Source organism: Falco rusticolus, chromosome 2 (assembly GCF_015220075.1).
Source record: "Falco rusticolus isolate bFalRus1 chromosome 2, bFalRus1.pri, whole genome shotgun sequence".
NCBI classification, from domain to species: domain Eukaryota; kingdom Metazoa; phylum Chordata; class Aves; order Falconiformes; family Falconidae; genus Falco; species Falco rusticolus.
The window spans coordinates 15117097-15141035 of record NC_051188.1 but is presented as its reverse complement, the minus strand read 5'-3'; the positions used below and the strand labels follow the sequence as shown (position 1 = coordinate 15141035).

General features: G+C 38.0%; 2 protein-coding genes across 2 annotated transcripts in view; one reads left to right on the top strand and one right to left on the bottom strand.

Moving 5' to 3' along the window:
* The window catches only part of CEP126 (centrosomal protein 126), a 37787-nt gene extending 37407 nt beyond the window's left edge, over positions 1–380 (bottom strand). Inside the window, exons 1-2 of the mRNA XM_037376519.1 lie at positions 298–380; positions 85–210 (exon numbers count right to left, since the gene is read on the bottom strand). Coding sequence (XP_037232416.1) covers positions 85–210; positions 298–380 — 209 coding nt within the window. The remainder of the gene's footprint in view (positions 1–84; positions 211–297) is intronic.
* Positions 381–7307: 6927 nt separating this feature from the next.
* On the top strand, positions 7308–18987 carry ANGPTL5 (angiopoietin like 5). The gene is made up of 8 exons (XM_037377907.1): positions 7308–7514; positions 9262–9409; positions 10380–10483; positions 11058–11151; positions 12063–12163; positions 15720–15840; positions 16893–17078; positions 18614–18987. The coding sequence occupies exons 1-8, from the start codon at positions 7416–7418 to the stop codon at positions 18931–18933; spliced, it is 1173 nt and encodes a 390-aa protein (XP_037233804.1). The 5' UTR covers positions 7308–7415; the 3' UTR covers positions 18934–18987.
* The last annotated feature ends 4952 nt before the right edge of the window (positions 18988–23939 follow it).

Genomic DNA, 23939 nt, shown 5'->3' with positions numbered 1-23939 from the left:
AATAATTGAAAGATACTGAAGTGTCTCTAGGTTTTGACTTTTTTTTTTTTAAAGTCTCCCACCAGAGAAACCCTAGTTACTTACCTTATTCGTCTGTTTGTCTCTATCAAATATTTCTGTGCTTTACTCTGACATATTTTTTGATTTTCCTTCAATGCCCGATGTTCCTCTTTTAAATCCCACTCAAAGTGAAATGTTAAAGCTCCATCCCTAGTATTATGTTAAGGACAATGGAAACTGTAGCGAACAGCTCATTAAAAAATATAGTAAGTAGCCTTTTTGATTGACTTTATATACCTTTTCGGGGAAGGGCAAACTTTACCCATGAGATAGAAAATGCTGATATGCCTTTTGACTAAGTACACAACAGTTGGTCCCATAATTGTATATTATAGTAATAATTAAATTTATGTTCATCCAGAAAAAAACGTAACTGCATTTTACTGTTTACAGTGATTTTAAGAGAGGCTTTGCATCAGCAGGTGAAAACCTCGCCCTTGTTACGTTTATTTGAAGAGACATCGTTCTGTTGTTATTTAAATCTGTAACATATAGATACATGTATCACGGGGAAAATGTTTCCAATAGTAACAACCGGCCCCCTCCGGCAAAGGATTAGCTGTTTACACTGAAATTCGTCAATATCCCTGGATAGAAGCTATCCATGAGCAGGAGCGGTCCCGCCCCACCTCAGTAACGGTTTCAGCAGCACCCTACAGGCGGGGCTCAGAACTTGTGTCACTGTTCATTCCTTACATTCACGACAGTAAGGATCCCCAAGTTAGGGTGGAGAATACAATTCTCAGCGGCAGCACCTCTTCGAGGAAGGAAAACAAGAAAGCTCCGAAGTTGCCCGAAACCCCGAAAGTACAAGTTTTACTTGGCGCCGCTGCCGGGGCGATCCCTCGCGGCGCGGGATGGAGGCGGGTGCCCACCGCTGCCGCCCGCAGGGGCCCGGCGCAGCCCCGCGGCCCCACCGCCCCTGGGCGAGGCACAGGCCGGTGCCCGCGGGCCGTGTCCCTGCGGGGCGGCCACCCCCGAGGCCACCCGCCCTCACGGGCCGCTTCACCGCCCGCCCCAGCCCCCCACCGCCGGCCGAGCCCCCGGAAAGATACGCTGCAGCCTGCCGCCTCCCACCCGCGCGGGCCTGGCGGCCGCCGGGAAGATCCTGCCTGCGCGCCGCCTCGCCACCCTTCTCGCTGGGCTCCATCCAGCGCCCCGGCCCCGCCGGCCCCACACCGGAGCGCGCCGCACTCAGTGCCGGGCTCCGCTCCGCTCCCCAGCGCGCCCCGGTCGCGCCGCCACCACCGTAGCAACGGGGACGCCGCTTCCTTCGCAACGGGGCGGGGAAGCGGCTGGGGGCGGCAGCTGAGGGGCCGGCGGCTGAGGGGGCGGTGGCGCAGGGGGCGGTGGGAGCGGCTGAGGGGGCGGTGGCGCAGGGGGCGGTGGGAGCGGCTGAGGGGGCGGTGGCGCAGGGGGTGGTGGGAGCGGCTGAGGGGGCGGTGGCGCAGGGGGCGGTGGCGCAGGGGGCGGCGGGGAGCGGCTGAGGGAGCGGTGGCGGTTTGCCTGGCCCTGCCGTTACTAGTCTTGAAGCCAGGCCGAGGGACAGGGTGAACGGGGGCTCCGCTGTGAGCGCAGCCGCCGGGGGCCCGGCCCGGCCCTGCCCGGGGTGGAAGCCAGGCGCGGGCACTCTCCGCGTCCGCCCGCCCCTTCCGGCACGCCGCCGTCGCGCTCCCCGCCCGGGCGCGGTGACTGGCGCTCGCCGAAGTTTCCATCCTCCCTGCACTTCTTGTAACTAACAAATGCTGTTTAAACACAAACAAACACCTTCCCCCCACCCCACCCCCAATTAAAAAACCCCACAAACCCAAACATAAAACCCCGGTATCCGAACAAACGCGTTTTTAATGAGTTTTTGCAGCGCGAACAAGCGCCTCGCTGAGCCTGTTTGCTGCCGGTGGGCTCGCAGAGCTCTCTGCGGATCTCTTGAATCTGTTGACAGTCAAGTCTTGGAGTTAAAAGCATAATCTTTTAACCGCAGGGTGAAGAAATCAGAATGAGAAAAAAAAAAAGTTAAATTATATAAAATTTTATAGAAAATAAAGTATATTAAAAGTACATAAAGTTACATAAAGAAAATAAGTTCTTAACACTGCAATTTTTTTTTCCCCCCAGGCGAAGCAGGGTGTGTTGTGTTGGGATATCGCCATGCCTTGGATGAGCTGTCAGCAAAAGGCTAACTGCCCTGGTGATTTCCTGGCGAGACATTTCTCGGCTGTTGTATTTGAGCTTAAACCAATTCTTCTCTTTTTCAGTGTGCAGCTGTTCTATGTCTTTGACTAGAAGGGTAAAAATAGTACCAGTCATTTGTAAAATACTTTTCTCCACAGACACCCCCCCCACACTCTGTAGAACAGCTTGTGAAGTAGGTGTTACTACTACCATTTTACAGTCAAGACTACTGATGCTCAGGTTGTCAAATGTGCTTAATTTTTATAATATCCCAGCTCCTCACGTCCTTCAGGCTGTAGAATGAGAAGATGTGTGGATAACTGGCTAGCTGAAAAGGGTCACATAGACATAGTCCAGCTGGCTGGACAAAAATGCACATCGCTCTCAGCTTATCTGAAGTAAAGCAAAATACACTGTCTTTGGCTGTCCTTGTTACACAATAACAGGAAGATTTTGGTGGGAAAAGAATGTTGCAGGTGGGAACAGAAAACTACAGAAGAGAAACTAGGGGTGGGCTTGGTATTTAGGCAACTAACCAATAATGAGCTTAACTTTTGTAATATGTATGAGCTAATTATAAGAAGGCATAAAAGGTGACTGTAAGAGACAATAAACGAAGTCTGCTGATCACTCATATTGAGCGACTGTGTCTTCCCTCCGTCGCGACAAATGGCGCCCGAACAGGGACCCTAGAGAGGGCTGAACCTGCGAGCCACGGTTCGACGGAGATTCGGGTACCGGTGCTGAAAGCAGCGCAGGAGGCGGAAGGGCACAGTCCCCGCGACCGGGAGCACCTACAGAGGGTCCCGCCGGCCACGCGTCGCCGAAGTCTCGCAAAGGCTGCAACAGCGCTGACGAAGGTATGGAGAGACAAGCGACGTACGATTCGCTCATATGCTTTTTAGAAAAGCGAAGCGTTCGGGACATAGATTGTAACAAGGCATTACCCGGGTTATTAGCGTATGGGATAGCATCCGGGTCCCCCGCGGCAGCGGCGAGCGGCGCGCAGCCCGGCGGGCCCCTTCCCGGCCGCGGTTTCTCTCCGAGGCGGCACCCCCCCACACCCCCCCCCTCCGATCGGCGCCATGGCGATGCAAGCGGCCAAGCGAGCTGACATCTGGCTGCCCCCAGAGGTCAATCGGATCCTTTATATTCGGAACCTGCCGTATGAAATCACAGCGGAGGAAATGTAGGATATCTTTGGGAAATACGGACCTATTCGACAAATCAGAGTTGGAAACACTCCTGAAACAAGAGGAACAGCTTAAGCTTCTGAAGGAAAAATACGGAATTGAGTACAAACCCACCAAAAAAAGTGCTTCAGATGTCCCCTACAAGAAATGGGTTTCTGCCTTGAACTAGCAAACATCTCTGTGCTTAAAGAGAAGCCTTTTTGCCTTGATGGAGATAATTTATTCTGTATTCTGTATTTATGCTGTATTCTGAATGTGGAAATTGGTTGGGACTAGGAGGCTGGCTTAAAGGCATTTTGCAAACGGGATTATTATTTTTGATCATTATTGTAATAATAGTTTCTTGATCAAAACCAGCCAACACTATTTGTAAGCATTAGGCATATCTGAAGAGAATGCCTTTATTTGAATCAGCAGTTAAGGTGTAGTTTAGTCTGAGGCTGTGGTTTTATCTGCTTCTGGTGAATTTTTGAAGTGATGAAATCAGAGATACAAGGTATACTAAGAGTTATGAGGTAATAAGGTAATAATCTAAGTAAGGGTGCTGTCTTTTATATCTACAAGTGCAACATGCTTTTATGTAGCAGAGAGAAACTTTGACAATAATGTTGCTTGAGCGAGATGTGCATGTGACAACTTGGGAAAAGGGATATCACAACTGGAGTGCAACAGTGTTTCTATGTCTGGCAGAGTGAAATCTTTCAAGACCTGAGTTTAGACAGTCTAAAATAAATTGTTAGTATTCAGAAAACCCATCTTAGGCCTCTTTTGCTTACATAGTGTTATGGAAGTCAACTGCTATTGTAGAGAATTAATGATTTTTTTTAATACATATTAACAAATACTACTATTTTAACTTGAGGCAGTTGAGTGAGAAATACTCACGTGTAGCATTTGAGGGAATGTCAGCATAAATCGCCCTTACAGTAAGACTGCATTTTTAATTACTGTACTCGTTAAGATTCGATGATGCCATAAGGCTAAGGCCTTTTATCACAGATTGGTTCTGAACTAAAAGGTGTGTGCACATGCAGATATGCACATTTGTGTTATTTTCCTTAATTGGCTATAAAATAATATAATTAGGTTGGGGACTAGGTCTTGGGAATTTGTCTATTATACTTCTGTTTGTTAAGGAACGTGCATAACATACAGCACCCATGTAGGCTTGGCTTGTGGCACAGTTGTCAAATTTAGCATAGACATTCAGACAGATAAGCAATGTACTATTCTTGTGTGTATGACCTACAAGCCATTATGGCTTAGTGTGTAAATCTGTATGTAACTATTGAAAAAAAACACTTATGAATGTATATAGCTTAGAACTAATTTTTCCCCTTTGTTAATTCTTTGATATCAATGAGGTATTCTTCAGAAAATGTATGGACTGGTTGGTTGCATAAGGGCAGTTGTTATTTGGACAGAAAATTGTTAATGGTCAGGGATTTTCCACTAAAATATTTGCAAATATTCCTAGTCAAACATCAGTTTGGTTTCTTTTGGGGTTTTGAGCTTGCATTAGTCCATGTTCAGAACTTTAAAATTACCTTTGAATTTTTTAAACTTTTTATATCACTGGAACAGAAAGAGCATCTAAATTAAAGCTTCAAGCTAACTTTATTTTTCAAGTATTTCTGGAATTATACTTCTGAACTGAGATTTTATAAGTTGGCTGTGTATTTTCCTGTGTTAAAATGCTGTTATTGAAAATGGTCAACCAAGCCTATGTCGCCCAAAATAAAAACGGGGGAATTGTGGATAACTGGCTAGCTGAAAAGGGTCACATAGACATAGTCCAGCTGGCTGGACAAAAATGCACATCGCTCTCAGCTTATCTGAAGTAAAGCAAAATACACTGTCTTTGGCTGTCCTTGTTACACAATAACAGGAAGATTTTGGTGGGAAAAGAATGTTGCAGGTGGGAACAGAAAACTACAGAAGAGAAACTAGGGGTGGGCTTGGTATTTAGGCAACTAACCAATAATGAGCTTAACTTTTGTAATATGTATGAGCTAATTATAAGAAGGCATAAAAGGTGACTGTAAGAGACAATAAACGAAGTCTGCTGATCACTCATATTGAGCGACTGTGTCTTCCCTCCGTCGCGACAAAGATGACTAGCCGAGGACCATGTATTTCAGGACTGTATGATTTTTCTGGGACAACAAGCCTAATCTCAAGTGGTTAAGAAATGAAAGGTCCCACTCTGGCAACTGGTTTGAAAGAAGTTTCATAAATTTTACTGTGGACTAGAGACCGATATTCCAGTGAAGGATAAAGATCAGCTCTTAAATCTTTGTGGGATAGATTCTGAATTTATTACAAGTTTTATTTGAAGGCTGGAGCTGCAGAAAAACATTTTTCTTTCCTTCTTGTTCCAGTGGGGTATTCATCTGATAATGCCCTTTAGCTTTCCTCCAAGCTTCAGTTTAACTGTGTATGCAACTGCATGGGAGAAGAAGTTCAGTCAACGCTCTGACTGTTTCAGCCATTCCTTCCTGAAATTTGTCACCTTTCCTATTTCTGTGCATAGGATGACATATATAGGTAGCCATGAGTCTTTCCACCCTCTTTCTGAGACTGACCTGTCGATTACAACCTGCATCTTCTTGAGAGACCGTCAGCCGATGCACTAGTCATCATTATCTAGTAATTCTTGTGTCAGAAAGCTATGTGCCACGTTCAGAACAAATTAAAAATTTGATTTTGAGAAATACTGAAAATTTTGAGAAATGTTAAATACTTCACAGGTGGTTGAATGTGCTCCTCTCAGGGAGAGGCCAGGTACAGGTGCTTAGTGCCCTTCAGCTATTAATTTTGAAAGAAAACATTGGATTTAAAAATTGGATTAAAATTGGGATTTAAAACTTTATTAACCCTCCTCTCCCAATTGCTTTCAAATCTCTGTAGCAAAAGCTATCTCCAGTGTATTCCAGCTTCAGACAGGGATGGAGATGAACCACAGTATCAAGAGAAATTTGGAACATTGTCTGGATGGATTGGTGTAAACTGATGTTGAACAGTGTAATCTGACAGTCCTCTAGACTGTTTATCTCCCAAGGGTATGTTAGAAGCTGAGATTTTATTTATTCAGCCAGATTGCAAGCAGTTTAAATTCTTAATGTGCATGAGGAGTTGAAAATCTGTTGGATCTTCATGAACTTTCCAATTAATCTTTCCAAGTAATTTCCTTTTTGGTTGAAATACAGATCCAGTTTTTAAGATATAAAAATAGTGGAATTGAATGTATGAAAACTGTAAGTACCTCATAGCTCTAGTTAAGATTCTGTGGGCTACATTTAATTTTCTTCTTTTTCAGGACATTCTTTTGTACTTTGACATTCTTCAGAGATAAAAATAGTTGTATTTGAATGATGGTCTCACTCTCTATACCTGTGTTCCTACAGATGGGCTACCAGTGAGACCGAGAGCTGGCTATTGTCCTCCCAGTAAACAATTTTCTATGTAACACAAAGTGTTACTTTAAAGTAATATTTTTAATTTTTCTACTTTGAATTTGCTTTTAGGATATATTCTAAAAGTGCCTTCACAGTCTGTTCTAGTGCACTGCCATCACACCAATATAAACACTTCCATTTTAATTATAAAAGCCTTTGTAAAAAAAGTAAAACATTGATTAATACTAGTTTTTCTTTCAAGTATCCCAGACTACTCAATACCAAATATATACCAAAGCTTAAAAATAGCATATCAGAAAATCTGTCAGTTTTATCACAATGAAAATATATATTTGATTTGTCATGTAGGGGTGATAAGCAGTAATTGCTCTCAGGATACAGGCATTAGTATATAAAACCTACTGTGCAATTGAAATGTGGTTTATTAAATCCAGGCATTAAAGGAGCGATGTGTTGGCTGCTCTTTGTGCTGTAGACATTCCCAAATAGTTAGCTCAGGACTTCATAGTGCACAATCCTTTCCACGGAAATTTGAAACCCATCAAAACATTTGCATTTCTTCAAGTAAAAGATGAACTGCTTTAGGGTAACTTCACTGATTTGTCTTAGTATTATTGTGTTCAGTTCAGGAGAGACCGTCGTAACTAATGTCAAGCCTTGTTCATCGAAGGTAAGACTTTCAATTACTTTGCTTAGATAAGCTAATGAATGTAACGGAATGATTTTTCAGAAAATTGAAAGATGTTTTTAAAATGTAGGTTGCTTTATTCAGGATAGATACAAAAGTACAGAAGATTCAGGTATTTTCAGATAGAGAAAAGAAACTATACTGAAATTGGAGGAATTCAGTTTATTAGAAATTTTTTTTCTGTTAATGAGATTCATCATAGCTCAGTTGTTAGGCCAGATTTTTAATCTCATCTGCATGACTGTAAATGCAAAGTAACTATTGTTTTTGGCAGAGTCACAGTTTTTGCTTGAATTGCTGAGGTCAGATTTAATTGCCTGTTTCATGTTGGCTTTTGTTAAAAATAAATATTGATTAAAAATATTTGCTTGGCAGTATTTAATTGAACATCTGGTGAATAGCTGTGATAAAGCCCTGGAACAAACCAGTTTCAACTGATCTATTTATAAGTTTCAAGTGATCTATTTATAATTCTTACAGAATTTTTCTTCCTTTATTTTGTGCTTATTTTAAGATTAAAAAAACATATTCTTTTAGTTCTCTAGCATTTATCTCCACACACAAAATACTGTTACATTAATAATTTGAAATCTTTTTTTTAAAAAAAATCTCCTTGTTAATAGAATCACAGAATGGCTTGGGTTGGAACAGTTTCATGTAATTTTTACTTTCACTTTTAGAAAGCAAAAATCAGGTAAAAAACTGTTCAGTGCTTTGCCAGTGTAGTGCTGATACCAGACAGAGAAATTTGCAGCAGGAGAAAAGAAATATTATGTTGAAGGAATGTTCAAGTCTAAATAAGTTTTGTTTTTTATTAAAATATTTACTTTCCTAAGGATCCTATTTACATTTGAAAATACAACATATGAACATACTACAATGCTTTGCTGAGACTATGGAATTGACGAACAGACTCAAATGTGTTTCTTAGTCTTTTGACAATGACACATATTTCAGGAATTACTTTTAGCATTTCTTTAAGTGATGAGTCAGAGGCATTCTCTTATTTTATGCCACATGGCACCATGGAAGAAAAAATCTTAAATATAAAAAAAATATTTTAAAAGAACATTGATAGGTGTAATTACTTTTACTAATGCTTATATTGTTACTATTTCAGATAACTGTGTGCCTATGAATAGTGTCCCTTTATTCTTTCCTCTATCAGAGCATTTAAAATATTTTTTTAATGTTAAGTTTATCTGCAAAGCTGCTTGGGACTGCATGTGTGCATAGATTAATAACTTGTGCAAGTATTTCCATGATCAGAATCTAAGTAATTAATTTAGGGGCTTTCAAGAGTGAAAGTGTTTTGCTAATATGTGGTATTTCACTTTTCAGTGAAAATAATTTGTTAGCATTTAAGATGTCTGTTGTGTGTGGTGATTCCTAAAATGTGACCTTAAATGCAAGATTTGCAAGTTCTTGCCTCCAGTTCACAGTGCTCACAAGTAGAATACTTTTAACCAGAAATGCTGGTGGTATTTTTTAAAGTTGTAGAGGTTGATCTTTACCTCTGACATTCTTTTTCTCTTGTGAGGTATAGCTAAGCAGAAGACACCTAACAGGCCTTGATTTCAGCTCTGTCAATTATTGCTTGATAAAGCTTTAAAAAACACAGGTTTTGAAGGAAGATCCATGGAGTAATCTAATTCATTTTGGCAGACCGATCTATTTTATATATGCTTTATGATCAATTTATTTCCCCCTCCATTGTTTGGTACAACAGGGCACAAGGAATGTTGGAGCTGTGGAGGAACCACTCAAGGCAGAAGAGAAAAATAAATCTGCAGATATTTCAAAACAAAAAGAACAATGCCTTGTACCATGTGATGTTCAAGCTAAAATTTTACGAGGGGAAAAACAATACATGTGCAGTATGTATTCATAAAGAATACTTTAAGCAACAACCTATGCAATGCCATGCTATGCAATCCTCTGCTCTGCTCTGCTCTGCTCTGCTGATTTATTTTTTACTCTTTTTGAGCACGTGACAGCCTTTGACCCTGCTGCCCAGGCTGAGTGAAAATTGGTGTGCCATGTTTTTGGGATGCAGCTGGTGTGACCAAGTTAAAGGATAATCATGCTAGTCTCTATAATCACTGGTGAAGACAGTCAAATCCAGGCAGCAGTTCAGCCCACCTGGATCTGTGTTACCCTCTGGATGCTGGTAGCTCTCTATTAGAGGGGAAGAGTAGGGTGTTTGTCCCTGATTTAAACATCATTGTTAGGTGGAGGGGAGGTCAGTGGGAGTTAGTTAGGTAGTTAGCCAAAGTGGGAGGAAATCTGTATTTCAGCTTGCCTTTTATAGATACTTAACGCAGGACATTATTCACTGCCTTGACAAACTACACAGCAAATGATGTAATCAGCCTCTGAAAGAAATTGCCAAAATTCTTTCCCATATGATTTTTAACATGTATTATTAATTACCTGACATGCAAATTTTTTTATTATTATTGTTTTTTATTTTTAGCATCAGGGCAGAAAACAGGAGTAGCAGAGTGAATGAGTATATGTAGGATGACAAGAAACCTTATATATTTGTCTTTTATCATTTGCACTTGTATTTCTGTGATATTCGTTAACTGGTCATCCAAGTTTCCCAAGGATAAGACGAAATTCTTCTTCAAATCTTAAGAGCCATCACTTCTTAAGATGTCTTCACTGCAACCAGCAAGGCTGAGGTTTTTATCTGTGATCTCTGTACTGCTTTGGTTTCACTTTTAGGTACACTGAGGTTAAACACCTTCAATATTCACTTAGATATCATAAATGTGTTGTCATTCAGTCAAGAATATTTCTAGATTCATAACAACAAAGTGGATGAATGTATTTCTTTTAAAGGAAATTTGCAGAACTCTCTTGTTGAATATGCAAGAAGTACAAAAAAACTGGTAAGAAACATGATGGATGATCAACAGTCGTCTTTGGATTACCTTTCTAATCAGGTACTTTTTATCATAAAGATTTTTATTTCTTATTTGTCACTACAGGTGTTGTCTAACTGAGGAAAATTAAGCATTTATATTGTCATTAAAGCAGTAGAATTAGAGTCTCTGTCACCATTCCCTGTACCTTGGGTAGCCTGTGAGTTCCATTCTTACAAGGAGTGATACGCACCACCTGGTTCACAATGTAGTGGCATACCTGGAGGACTGTTCCTCCACATTGGTTGCTATCTCCAGTCCTGTTGTATTTGTGCAGGTGACGTATCATATTACTGTTAACTCTGATAACAGTTTACAAACACTGTGGATTGCTCAGTACAGATAAAAAGCCTTAATCAAACTGAAGGACTTTTTTTTTTTTTTTTTTTTTTTTTTTAATTAACTGGAATTGCCTAAAAATCATTTTGGATGAAAAAGTAAAAAATCAGACCAATTCACCTAATGAAGGTATGAATCACTAACATACTACAAAAATGATTTTCAGATTATATTTACCAGAAGTCAAAAAGAACGTCTTCAGAATGCAGAATTCCTTACTGCGACCTAATTAAAAATCTTTTATTTGAATTTGCAGGTAAATGAACTTATGAACAGACTTCTTCTTTTGAACGCAGAGGTTTTGAGAAAGCATTTGGATCCACTTCCTTACAAAATGGTTCAATCTCATGGTAAGTATTTTTCGCATTTAGTCTTGACCTCTTCCCTTTTTATCTTTGTATCTTGACAAAGAACTAATTAAAGCAAAGGTAAGCAGTTATAACATTTACGGCATATATTCTGTGTTAGTAACATAAACTCTGGAAAAATTGTAAAATGTTTAAGAACATCATCATAAAGAATTCTTTCAATAATTCATAACCGATAATTCTGGGCATCTTGTTTAGCATCTTATTGATTTTTATGCAAAGTGTCAAGTATGATCATTAGTTCATAAGTGATCTGATATTGCTAAATGGCACTTTCTTTTGCAATAAAGTGTGATCTGCATTTGCAATATTTTTCTTTGAATGGGATGGAAGTCACTTGTCCACTGGACAATTAATCTTTGTAGTGTCCATCCCAACTAAAGGAAACATTACCTCTGAGCAGTCTTAGTGGCTGTACAGACTGCTTGTCTGAGTATGTTTTACACAGACCTGGCTTAACACTTGGAAGCAAAGGGTTTTTTAGGTATACATTATGACATAAAGGATTTTACAAGTATAAATACAAATATCTGCAGGAAAAATACATCCTTCCCCAGATAATTTGTCGTCTTCTCAGTACAAGTGTTACCCAAATAAAATCTGTAAAATGACCCAGATATATAATTTAATTTCTGCATTGTACCCATTAAGATTAGAAAGAAATATCTCTATAGAATATATTTTATACTTTCTGAGCTTAATGAAGTTCAGAGAATTTTCATTTATAAGGTAAATTAATGATAAAACATGATTTTAAAGTTTGCATGATAAGAAACTGCTATTCGAAATCATTCATACATTACCAAGAAGAGTAATATTTCTGTGCTTAAGCTGTATTTGATTTTTTTAAACATATTTTGCTAATGAACTTCATCAAATACTTTCTTCTCTAGGGTTGGATTGCACTGATATTAAAGATACTGTTGGCTCAGTTTCAAAAACTCCAACTGGTCTGTACGTTATCCATCCAGAAGGATCAAATTATCCTTTTGAGGTAATAAATTTATCTCTCAAAACAGTCACAATTTGCTTGAGAATATGCACTTATAATATATTTAATGGATCCAAAGTGTTGTCTGTCCTTGACGATTTCTCAACAGATGAATAAGAAATGTATTGAATGATCCAAATGCATCTGCCATTACTATAATTTTGATAAGTTTCTCATTTTCTACAAAGAAATTTAATGTATGTCCCATCTGATCCCATCATCAGTTTTCATATACAGTGAAAAATGTACCAAAAAGGAAAATCCAAGGTATTTTCCAGCATCCCTTTTGGACATTGAGATGTACAGTTCTTTTCCTTTTTAGAGATGGAAAACTGAGAAGCCGAGTGATTGATCCATTTTGGCTCCTAAAATGGGACCTTTGGCTTTTTGAATCATTCTGCTGGATGACTGTATAGCATTGCCTTCTCTTGAGAGGTGACACTACTGATGCCTGTAGCTTGGACCATGATATTGTATAAGCATCTAAATATAGGTGCAGATGCACATTAGAGGAGTAGGTACTTTACTCTTGTCTGAGCATCGTTGTAACTCAGTCTGGAGGCATTTTCTGTAACTGCTCAGTTATAGTGCCTATCTAGGAGAAGAGAGTTTGGGGTTGATTTCCTCAGGCTCAGGACATTCAGATTCATGCAAACACAAGGAATACTTTGTTTTGTCTGTTTATTTCCATTTCAGGTGCTTCCACTTAGGGAAGTCCTTATGCATAGTGGAATGACACTTTCAAACCTTTAATTGTGCAGTACATTAGTTTTTGGTGAATAACTATGTAGTTTAAGTCGGCTAATAAATAGCAAAATTTAATATCTAACTTTATAGCCTTCCTTTATATATAACAAAGGAAGGATGAATCCCTTTATCTCTAGCCAACTGAAACCTTACAAAAAAAGGTGGTTTTTTTGTTCAAACTGGTTATGAAAAGGCTTCAGAAGTACGCTAGGATCTCAAAAGGAAAAATGAACTTGGTTGTGCAGACCCCAATGGAAAAACCTATCATTCTGTCAGTACAATGCAATAAGCTCAGGGAAAAGACCTGTAGCTCACTGGCAAGTTCATTCAAGGTAAAAGAAAGGCAAAGACAGGTAGAAGTGTTCACAGAACAACCACGTTTATAGTATGAAGAAAATGCTGTCTGCCTCACCCCAGGATCAACCATAACAGAAAATGCATCTGTTTCAGAGTATCTTCTGGATTGAGGGGGATTCCATTGAGGAAATATTCATACCTCACCCAAATTACTTTTCCTGAGAGATGGTATGATTAATCTAGGTGAGAAAAGTGATTTCTCAGTTCACTCATAGCTTTTGGCAAATAAATCTGAAATGATAAACTGTCTTTCACTTCAAAAGTATTTTTGACACTTTTCCACATTTAAAGTTGCTGCCAGAATCTGAGAATCAGTTATATGAGTGGAAAGGTTCCTTAAGGAGAACAAGAAACAGAAAGAAAAATCATAATAATTTGGTTAAAAGCACAAGGTAATAATAAATAATAAGAATAAATGCCTGCACTCATTAAATGAGTGTCTCATTTCTCGTCTGGTAGATGTTACCCAGAACTGAAAAGATAGTGCCAAAAAGGTCTCAGAGAAAAATATCTAAAATATGTGTGTTCCATAAAAAATACTTTTTTAAGGAAAACTGTTTAATGCAAATTATTCCATGTGTTGAAGCATTAAAAGGGTAAAAGTGAAATGATGAATGGACAAAAATATCAAGACATTAAAACATAAACAAGAAATTGTAATGCATTTTAAGGGGCTAATAGCCAAGAGTTCTGGAAGTTCTGCAGACTAGCAAAATAAGAAAAATACTAAGGGGCAGAAAAACATAGTAAGAAAGTAAAAACCAGAAAAAAAAGCCAGCATGAAACACTTTTATTTCAACGAGGACCTTTAGAGCAATAAGCTGCCCTTTAAATGTAACTGAAAGTAAACCAAAATATCTTCAGAATAATTTGCATAAAGATACCAAGTAAATGAAAAAAAATAACTTAGACAACTTGGTTCTGTTCTCATGTTTTCATGTTTTACACTTCATGTTTTCAAAAGCGAGTATAGATTTTGATGCTTAACTCAGGCTAATTGAAACCTGAATTACAGGAGCTCTAAGAACATAAAGTTTCAGTGGTAGTGGCAGATTCTCACAGTCTTAGAAAATTAGTCCCAAATGGGCTTTTGTCTGATCATTCAAACATGAGGCAATTAAAACCAATTTCACTTCTGGAGAATTGAATCATGATTACTTTCTGACACATTTTTCAATAAGTAAATTTAGATCAATTATATTTCTAAGGTGGGTCAGACAGAACAAAGAGTTTTTTGGAATATACCTCTTATACACACTAAAGATAGACAGGGAAGAAATATTCAGCAGAAGCATCCTCCTGCTCATTTAATTTAAATTGTACCTGAAACACTCATGTCCCTCACACCCTGCATGATATGAGACACAGAACAAGCTGTAAAGTGGATTAACTATAAGGCTTTAGGAAAGAAAATGGCATTTTTTCCAGCATATAAGGAATTAAGAAACTACACAGTAATGACTCTTTTTTGTGTATCTGTCTCATATTTTTACTTAACTGGTGTATGTTTTGGTGCCATATCTAATTGGTTGATGACTTCTCATGTAGAACCAAATCTGCCTCTTCTGAGAATTATCAATACTCCCACTGATTTTATTGGACCCACACAGATTTCTCTGTATAAGGGGGATTACAGGGGAGAAATGGGCAGTAAGATTCCTATTTCAGGGAACACAATTGCATGTCTACAGTTAAATGGGCTGAGGAGAAAATGTGCCACATAATGGGATATTCCATAGTGGAGCAGAGCGCAGCTGCACCGCTGCCATTTGACATGCTGTGGGGCACAAATTTTAGTGAAGACTCATAAATTTGAGAGTTGATCTCTAGCATTCAATGGGACTGCTCATTTGCTGGCTGTTAATTGTTCACATTGGGACTTCCCTGGATTGGGGCCCCTTCTTATATAGAGTTTTCTGCTGCAGCAGCGTAAATTATTATATACTGTGTTATTGCTATCACTTTTTCCATTTCCTCACCTTTATTAAGGGCTCTACATTTCCCAGGCATCATACACACAGTATTTCTGGGGAAGAAGGTATAATGGTGAGGAAGAACACATAAGAAGTTGTGTCTGTTTTGCTTTACTGAAATAAAGGTATATTCAGTGTTAGTGCCTGTATCTGTAATATTTTGCGTGAATAAATTGCATGTTGCTTCCACTTGATGCTATTATTAATTTGCAGTAACATTTATCAAAGCTTATTTATTGTATCTGATACAAGCAGACTTTTGCACACAGTTCTTACTGGTTGAGGAAATGCCCAAATCAAGCAGTCCAACAAGAACATACAAGAAAATACTGCAGCTTCATTTTTTATTTTCTTTGAGCTTTTTGTTAAGATATTTGAAAGGTATGTTGCTTAGCAAAACACTGAATAGTCCACTTTTCTTTAATGAAAATGTTTTCTTAATAACGTCTGCTTCAGGGATGCTTAATTTATGTCTATTCTAGGTTTTGTGTGACATGGATTTTCAAGGAGGTGGATGGACCGTGGTTCAGAAAAGAACTGATGGAATCATTCCATTTCAGAGAACATGGTCTGAATATCTGGATGGATTTGGTGACCTTTCTGGTATTAATTTTAAATACAGTAAAGTGCTTCAGACCCAACATTTCTGTTGCCCTTACGTGACCTATATTCCACTAAATAGTGTGGGATTTTTAATAGTATAGAGATTAAAGTTCTTTTCCATTAAAAGTCTTATTTATACTTAAGAGGTTTTTTTATCAAATCTATTGTGTGATTTTCTCAATGACTATCACCCTACTAAAGGCTTTAGCCATTGCCCACCCTCAGTCTCGTAAAAGGTGTTTAAAATGTTATATGTACTTCCTGAAATAATGTATAAATTGCCCTCTTTTTTTCAGATTGAGAAAAGAAGTGCCTTAGTTGGTTTTAATCACATTTACAAAGTATTTCCTTAATACTTTTTGAGAAAAATCAGTAATATTTCACCATAGAGCATATGAAGTTAGAAAAAGAATGGAAATATTTCATTAGCTAATACAAACACAACTTTTTTATACTTTTATACTACTTTTTTACTGCCATCTTTCATTCAGCAAGTCTCAAAGCAGTTGTTTTTTGTTTACCTGGGATTGCAGTGGAAGCACACAACTTTTCAACTATACAAAAAAGTGCAGTTCACATGGGGCAACCCTTCATGGAAAAATAGTGTGATTTGTAGAGGCAGCAAATCTGGAGAATAGGGTTTGAGTTTTGTTGCGTTTCATAGAATGCCAACATTTATAATTTCTCAGTATTACCCTTAGGAAAGCTGCTGAATTCTCTTTAATCAAGTGGATCTTTAGTACATTCAGTTTTTGTGATCTTCTAAGGTATAAGAAGGTGAACACTTGGAAGTTATCATGTGGACAATTGTCTAAAAGTGTCACAGAGAAAAAAGATGATGCACACATAGGAATTTTTTCCATGGAATTCCCAATGAATTATGAAGATTACTATGTACCTTCATTAGTCTTTCAAAGGAATATAATCCTGTCATACAACTCTTATTACAGTTGGTTCGGGAAGGAAAGTAGAAAAACTAGAAGAATCCATTTTTTCATGTACACTTTCCATTTCTAGAAGTTTATTAATTCTTTATTATATTTCTGTTTTAGGAGAATTTTGGCTTGGACTGAGGAAGATTTTTCACATAGTAAATCAAAAAGCCACTGGTTTCAGTCTTTATGTGGATTTGGAATCAGAAAATGACAAGCATGCCCATGCATCGTATGATAGATTTTGGATAGAGGATGAAGCATGTTCTTTTAAGATCCACTTGGGGCGTTATTCAGGAAATGCTGGTAAAAACCTCCTCTATAGTATTTAAAGATAGTGGCTCCCTTTCTTAATATGAAGAAATGCATTCAAAAGATTAATGCTTAATTAACTTTAAAAATGTTTATTTCTAATCTCTTTTTCACTATTTGGTGAATAATGAACAGTTATGCAGATAAATGGTTAATGATCTAGCGATTGATTATGCCAACATCAATCTTTACATAGTAAGAAATCATTTTATTCTGTTGGTTCAAGGTCCTTAATGCAATAATTGAATAAACAATCCTTTAATAAAGAAATAAAGAAAATACCAGAGGCCTACAAGAAAGCTGGAGGGAGACTTTTTACAAAGGCATGTAGTGATAGGACAAGGGAGATAGGTTTTAAGAGGAAAGAGGGTGGGTTTAGATTAGATATTAGGAAGAAATTCTTTACTGTGAGGGCGGTGAGGCACTGGCACAGGTTGCCCAGAGCAGCTGTGGCTGCCCCATCCCTGGCAGAGCTCAAGGCCAGGCTGGATGGGGCTTTGGGCAACCTGCTCTGGTGGGAGGTGTCCCTGCCCGTGGCAGGGGGATTGGAACTAGATGATCTTTAAGGTCCCTTCCAACCCAAACCATTCTGTGATTCTATGAAAATTAATAAAGAAAATAAAGGAACTTTAATGGATTTAAGTCCACCCTATAATACAGAAGGAATTTTGTGTGTGTTTGTGTATATCTATCTAATGGTTCAGTTACTTAGATGTCCATTATCTCTTCCCAAATTCGCTGATGTTAGTGGAAATCTTCCTGATGTTGCTTTGGTTAGTTCAGAATTGCTTAGACAGTGGCATACAAAGCACAGAGAAAGAAATCAACTGGAACAAATTAGGCCTACAGTATGTAACATTTACAGGCTGACATATAGACACAAATTAATTTACAATTCCAGATCTCCCTGAATATCATAGCTATACCAAATGTGCCAAGATTTTTGTTAAGTATTGCACCATGTCTTACTGCTTTTTTCTATTGTCTTTTTGCATGTTTACTAATATTCAAGAATGTTCCTTATTACTGACTTAATCTCTAAATGTGTGGTGCTTTACCTGGATTTGTCAGAAACATTGTCTCTTCATTAAGAGAACAGAACCAGTAATCACTGACCCTTGTGTTTTAACAGTTGCATTTTACCTCATGACTCACTCTGGGGCTTTAGGCGCATCGCTGGAAAATCTGAAGTTAACAATGGTTCTAATTTCTTTCATGTTTTCTTCCACTGTCTTTAAGGACAGAAGCCTTTACCTTTATAGCTGCTGTGCATCACTAGAAGTGACAACAATATAAAGAGGTTTCATTGAATTTCAAGTTCTTCCATACTTCTCAGTATTTAAACTTTCTCTTTCCTAAGTCTTTAACATATTGCCAGCTCATTATTTGGTGCTCTTGAAGCACTTTTGAAGAAATCTATCTTTCTAATAATTTCAGAGGAAAAGTTTGCAAGATATGCAACAGGTAAGAAGTGTTATGTTTCTCTGTAGCTCACTCTTTTACCCTTCTGTTTTATCTGTTGTACTTAGGGGATGCATTTAGAGGATATAGAAAAGAAGATAACCAGAATTTGATGCCTTTCAGCACATTTGATGTTGATAATGATGGATGCAGGCCAATGTGTGCTATTAAAGAACAGCCTGTGAAGAGCTGCAGTAACTTCAGTGATAACACTGGATGGTGGTTCAACCAGTGTGGCCTTGCAAATCTTAACGGTGTTCATCGCTACACAGGTAGATTTCTTGCAACTGGGATTCACTGGGATACATGGACAATGAACAATAAACCAGTCAAAATTAAATCAGTTTCAATGAAAATTCGGAGAACCTATAACCCATATTTCCATTAATCTATGAAAACAGAAATATAAGTCTTCTTGTAATTATGTCAGATAATGTATCACTGCATCATAAATACCTTTCATTTTCACTTGAACAGTTCAGTCTTAAAACTTTATTAGATATTTCCATAATACAGTTACTAATTTTTATTATGAAATGTCAGCATTTGTAGTTTCTGCTTGAGTAAGAACATCCTAAGAACAGGGTTTTCAGAAAAAAATTTAAGCTTAGTGCTTGTCAGCTTTGATTCAACTGCCTCTTATGCAATCTCAGAGCCAGTGGAAAATTTTAAAAAGCAGTGTAATACTGGCCTTTGAATGTGGTTTTTCTGTGCTCTCTGCATACCTGAATAGCCAAGAAATTTCAGCAAATTTTCTTTTAGAAAGCCATATACCTGTCATAATGATGCCATAATTTTGGAAAAAACCTTTTCTTCACCTTAGGTTAATATTCCACAGTCAACTCTTCTTTCTGTATTCCTTATCAGGCAAGAGAACACTGACTTACTTCAACACCTATGCAATGTTTTATATACTCTCAGGGCCCAATTTTTATACAAGTAAGGTAGTTACTGATATATAAGGACTATGGTCTGTTTTTTCTTTAATTTTCACAGTCAATGTGTTTAATAATCAGATTGTTATTCTAACATTGTCTATTTCACAATTTACTGTAAATAAACACTCTTTTTCAAAGAAAATGTATAACATTTCATATAACCTTTAGAGTTTTAATTTTTGGATATGGGCCTGATCTTATGTTTTTCATTCTTATTGGCATTCACTTTGTGAATGATCATATGGTAATGAACAAAACCAATCTGAGTTATAGAAGTACATTTTAAATTAGTGTGAATTGTTTGAATTTCTGTCAGTAAAATAGACTAATATCAATAAAAATGTGAATATTGTCAGTACAGCAGTGTTTCTGGAACCTGGCATCTATTCTGTAGCAACTAGGGATGGTATTTCTCATCTCTGCTTCAGTTTCAGTAGATCAGATCTGCAGTAACATGTGGAATGAAATCAGCTAAAAACTCTATAGGTTTCCTCTCTGCTGTCTTGCACTTTGACCAAGCACTAACACAGTGAGCGGAAAACATCATCAGTTCAGAACAACCATGTTTTAGAACTTCTTTCCAATGATATATGTAGCTATAGGAGGAAACGAAGCTTGTGATAGGGTATGTTACAAGGTTAAGGGAGAGAAAAAAAAATCCTCTTTTCTTCTGTGCTTGACTAGTCCTTAACAATTGGAAGTAAAAAATTACTAAAACCAGAAGGTTTCCCTCTGCTATAGAGAAACTGAGGACTGTCCTTATAGTGGGGGCCTATGGTAGAAGCACAGTAGGAAGTAGCTTGAGGAAAAGTATTACAGGTCCTGTTAGAGGGATTGTGAGAGAGGGGATAGCTCACACTCCTGGGAGGATTGAATTCTCTGAGTGCAGGGGGATTTTGTTGTTGGACTCCATAGTCTTTTGAACCAGAGGTGGAGAGATAGTGTGTACAGACTCTTTAGTCCTCCCTCTCACTCCAGGCTTATTAGGAATGCATCCCTTCTAACAGCAGCATGAACCCAGCAGATCTATAAAGGTAGATGGTAAAATGAAAGGGCTTCTGCACCAAGATTAACAAGCAGTAGAGCAGTTTCTGACTGTTTAAAGAGTATTAATTCTGGCTGCAAGCCTGGATGTCGTTTAATGTATTAGGGCTATTATATCAGAAGGAATCCTCAGGCTGCAGTACAACAATCTTACTGGAGAATGCCAGTGGCTTACTTTAACAAAAACTTAATGGCTTTGATGAAAGCCTCAGACTTCAATGGTGGGACCTCTGCTCTGACAACCAGGTTCAAGCCTGTGAGCAGAAACGAAGAGTCTAAGCAGGGAATCTGAATGCTGAGTGTACAGTTAGATTCTACTGATGCCCTGAGGCTCCTTCTGGTTTTATTAGAATCCCTGCTTAAAAATGAAGGTGGAAAATGAAGACTGTAGATCTGTGCTGGCAGATATTACCACATTTAATTACCAGGTTTAATCTCTCCTTTGTCATCATCGGTTAGATTAGCTGGCAGTAACAAATTGCAGAGGAGATGAGCCTGAAAAGATCACTAAAGCTTGAAGGACCATTCTTGCAAATAGACACTGAATCTTAAAGTCAAGTCAAATTGAAAACCTCTACAAAAATTGAATTGAATTCTCAGTATCAGTAGGGGGGGGGGGGGGGAATGGGGAGATGGGCATTTGAATATTTAATGTTTCTTGGAAGATATAAACATTTCCAAGACTATTTGAAGAATCTGCTTTGAACTCAATACAGATCCTTTAATACCATGAAGTACTGCTCTGCTAGCAAGGTCACAGGTAGACACTGTGTCCTCTGTGGCTTACAGTACCTTCCCTTTGTAGATAAAATGAATCCATTTTGCCCCAAGCTTAACTTGTGTGCTTGTCTTTGTTGTGCTGTGAAAGTTGGACTGCAGTGTAAACTGCAAACCGGAATAAGCCCAAATTGCAAATACTAGTCAGGTTTTAACACCTTTAAATCATTCAAGTATGAGTTTTCAATATAGTGTTCTTAAGCAAAAGATGGACAATTCTTTATTCCTATTTCAGATTAGAAATCGTATATGAAAATGGAGATTGTTATGCATTTCTCCTCTTGTATTTGCCATATTATCTACTAGTCATGATCACACTTAGGGCTTCTATGGCACCAAACCATAAATCAAATAATTGATAATAATTAATATAATTTAATGATTCTATTTCCTTTGATGGAGTCTAGCAGCTGAGAAGATCTGAATAAGGTTTCTATAAAAAGTTCTTGAGCATGGGAATCTCATAGTTTTATCATCATTTGAATGTTCTGAAATGTGAGTATTGGTATAGTCTGCTTTTGTTTTAAAATTTAGCATATGCTCAGGTGCTGGAGATTAGTTGGCAGCTTGTCTGGTGCAAATCAGAAATACAGCAATGATAATAGAACATTTTCCATGTGATAGATGGCTACTATCTTCAAAGGTTCATTCCATTTCATCTCTAAGAATAAAACAGCTGTGAAAACAAAAATTCTTTAGTTAAACACAGAGAATTTACAAGGACATTAAACTGATTCCAGGGGCCTATGTTCCATATTTACAGCTGATGGTTCCCAACCACCATACATAATATTTTTGTGGCTGTATATTTAGGACTGATAAATGGCCAGTTATTGCCCAAACAGTCTTGTTTCAACTGAATAAAAAGGACCATGTAGGGTGTAGCATATTAAGAGAAACTGATTTAGTGTTCCAAATAAAAAAAACTGGCTTGGTTTAACTGCCCTTAATATCTATTCCAGGAATGATACTCCAGACTATAAGAAGTTGTCTTTAAAGGACATGTAATCTCTGATGTTATGAAACTGCATTTCTTCTTTTGTGTTCTTTTTCCAAAAGTATGTCTTCAATTTGTAAATCTCTGTTTGGTGAACTCAAATTATTTGACCCAGTTTATGATGCTACAGTAATATAAATAAATGACAACATGGTTTCCACAGCCCAAGTACTACTGACGTGGCAGTGCAGGGTTCAGTGTATTAGACATCTGGAAATAACAAAACAGTATAACTAAAGGCATTTTACTTTCCACTTTCCTTGATTGGGCAGTAAAAAATCTAAACTAGTTAGATTATGATTTTTTTAAATTATTGTTATTACTGTAAACTATGGCATGTATGTAAAATGTTGTAAGTCATGTTTCATTAATATCAAAAAACATTTTGTTTTTATTATTGCTCTAACACTATATTGTATTGATACTTCACTACAAAATACGTAGCATGTTTGTGTGCATTGTGCAGTACTCAAATTTGCAAGTAAGAAACTCTGATTCATAGCTTGATGCTAAATTTTAGTTGGTTGCTTGCCACAGTTTCTGTAATCCTTCCCAATTATTTAAGGATCACTAATGTAATCTGCAATTAACATGCAATTATTTAAACTACCATTTTAAGAACTCTTGCTTGAAATCTGCTGTGTTGGATGTTCTGCAAAGGTTGGCAGCGTGACCATTGACACGAAGATGCTGCAATCTGAAAAGCACGATACCCAGAAATTCTGATGCATGCCTTTAGCAGGTTAAAGCAGAGTGCACAGCTCCACCACCTATGTACAATGTGATACAAAGCACAAAGCTATATGAAGTTTCTGAGAATGAAGGAAAATCTGCTTTTCCCTCCTCCCCATCTGATAAATAAAAGATAAAACACTAAATGTAGTAACATGGTAAAGTTCCATTTAGCCTCACTGTAAAATCTCCGTAGGCTCCCTTGAATGGGATCTGAGGTGGTTTTAATGGAAATACTAGCTTGTTGGGGCACAGAGCTCAACAAGAACTCAAAATTGTAATGAGCAAGAAAGAAAGGAAGGGGAATGACACTGGGCCTATAGTTTGACATGTACATGACTGCATTTTGAAGACAAAAAAGAAGTGATGGCAGATAATTAAAATTCAAGAGCTCACCACTGCTGCTTTTTTTGAATGTCCAAGCCCAATATTCTTTTCATGAAGTCTGTAACTATCAATTACAAGTAGTTCATCATACACCTTCATCCAGGAAGTCCTTTCAGTAGTAGAGCGGGATAGTTTTCCTGCTTACTTGAAAGCGTGCAAGCTAAGCCTGTAGGCAGTCTAATAAGCACGGGCTCTCATTGTTCCTGACCATAGCTGCTGGGTGATCCGATAAAACAGAGACAGTCCTGACCTGTCTTGATCTTCAGAGCAAATAGTGAACCTGTTTTGTACAAGTAGCCCAGAAATACTAGTCCCAACAAGTAATGTCTTCTATCAGCCATTACCTTTAATAGAAAACTAAATAGGTACTAGTAGCTCCTTGTAACTCCTGTGGTTAGATGATCTTGCTGGGCTGTTTAAGGGACCAGACTCCATTCAGGCTTATGGAAAGCCAGGAGAAAAAGCTTATGTCCTTTGGAATATTTGTGTGTGTGTGCATGTGTCATTTCATATACTTTG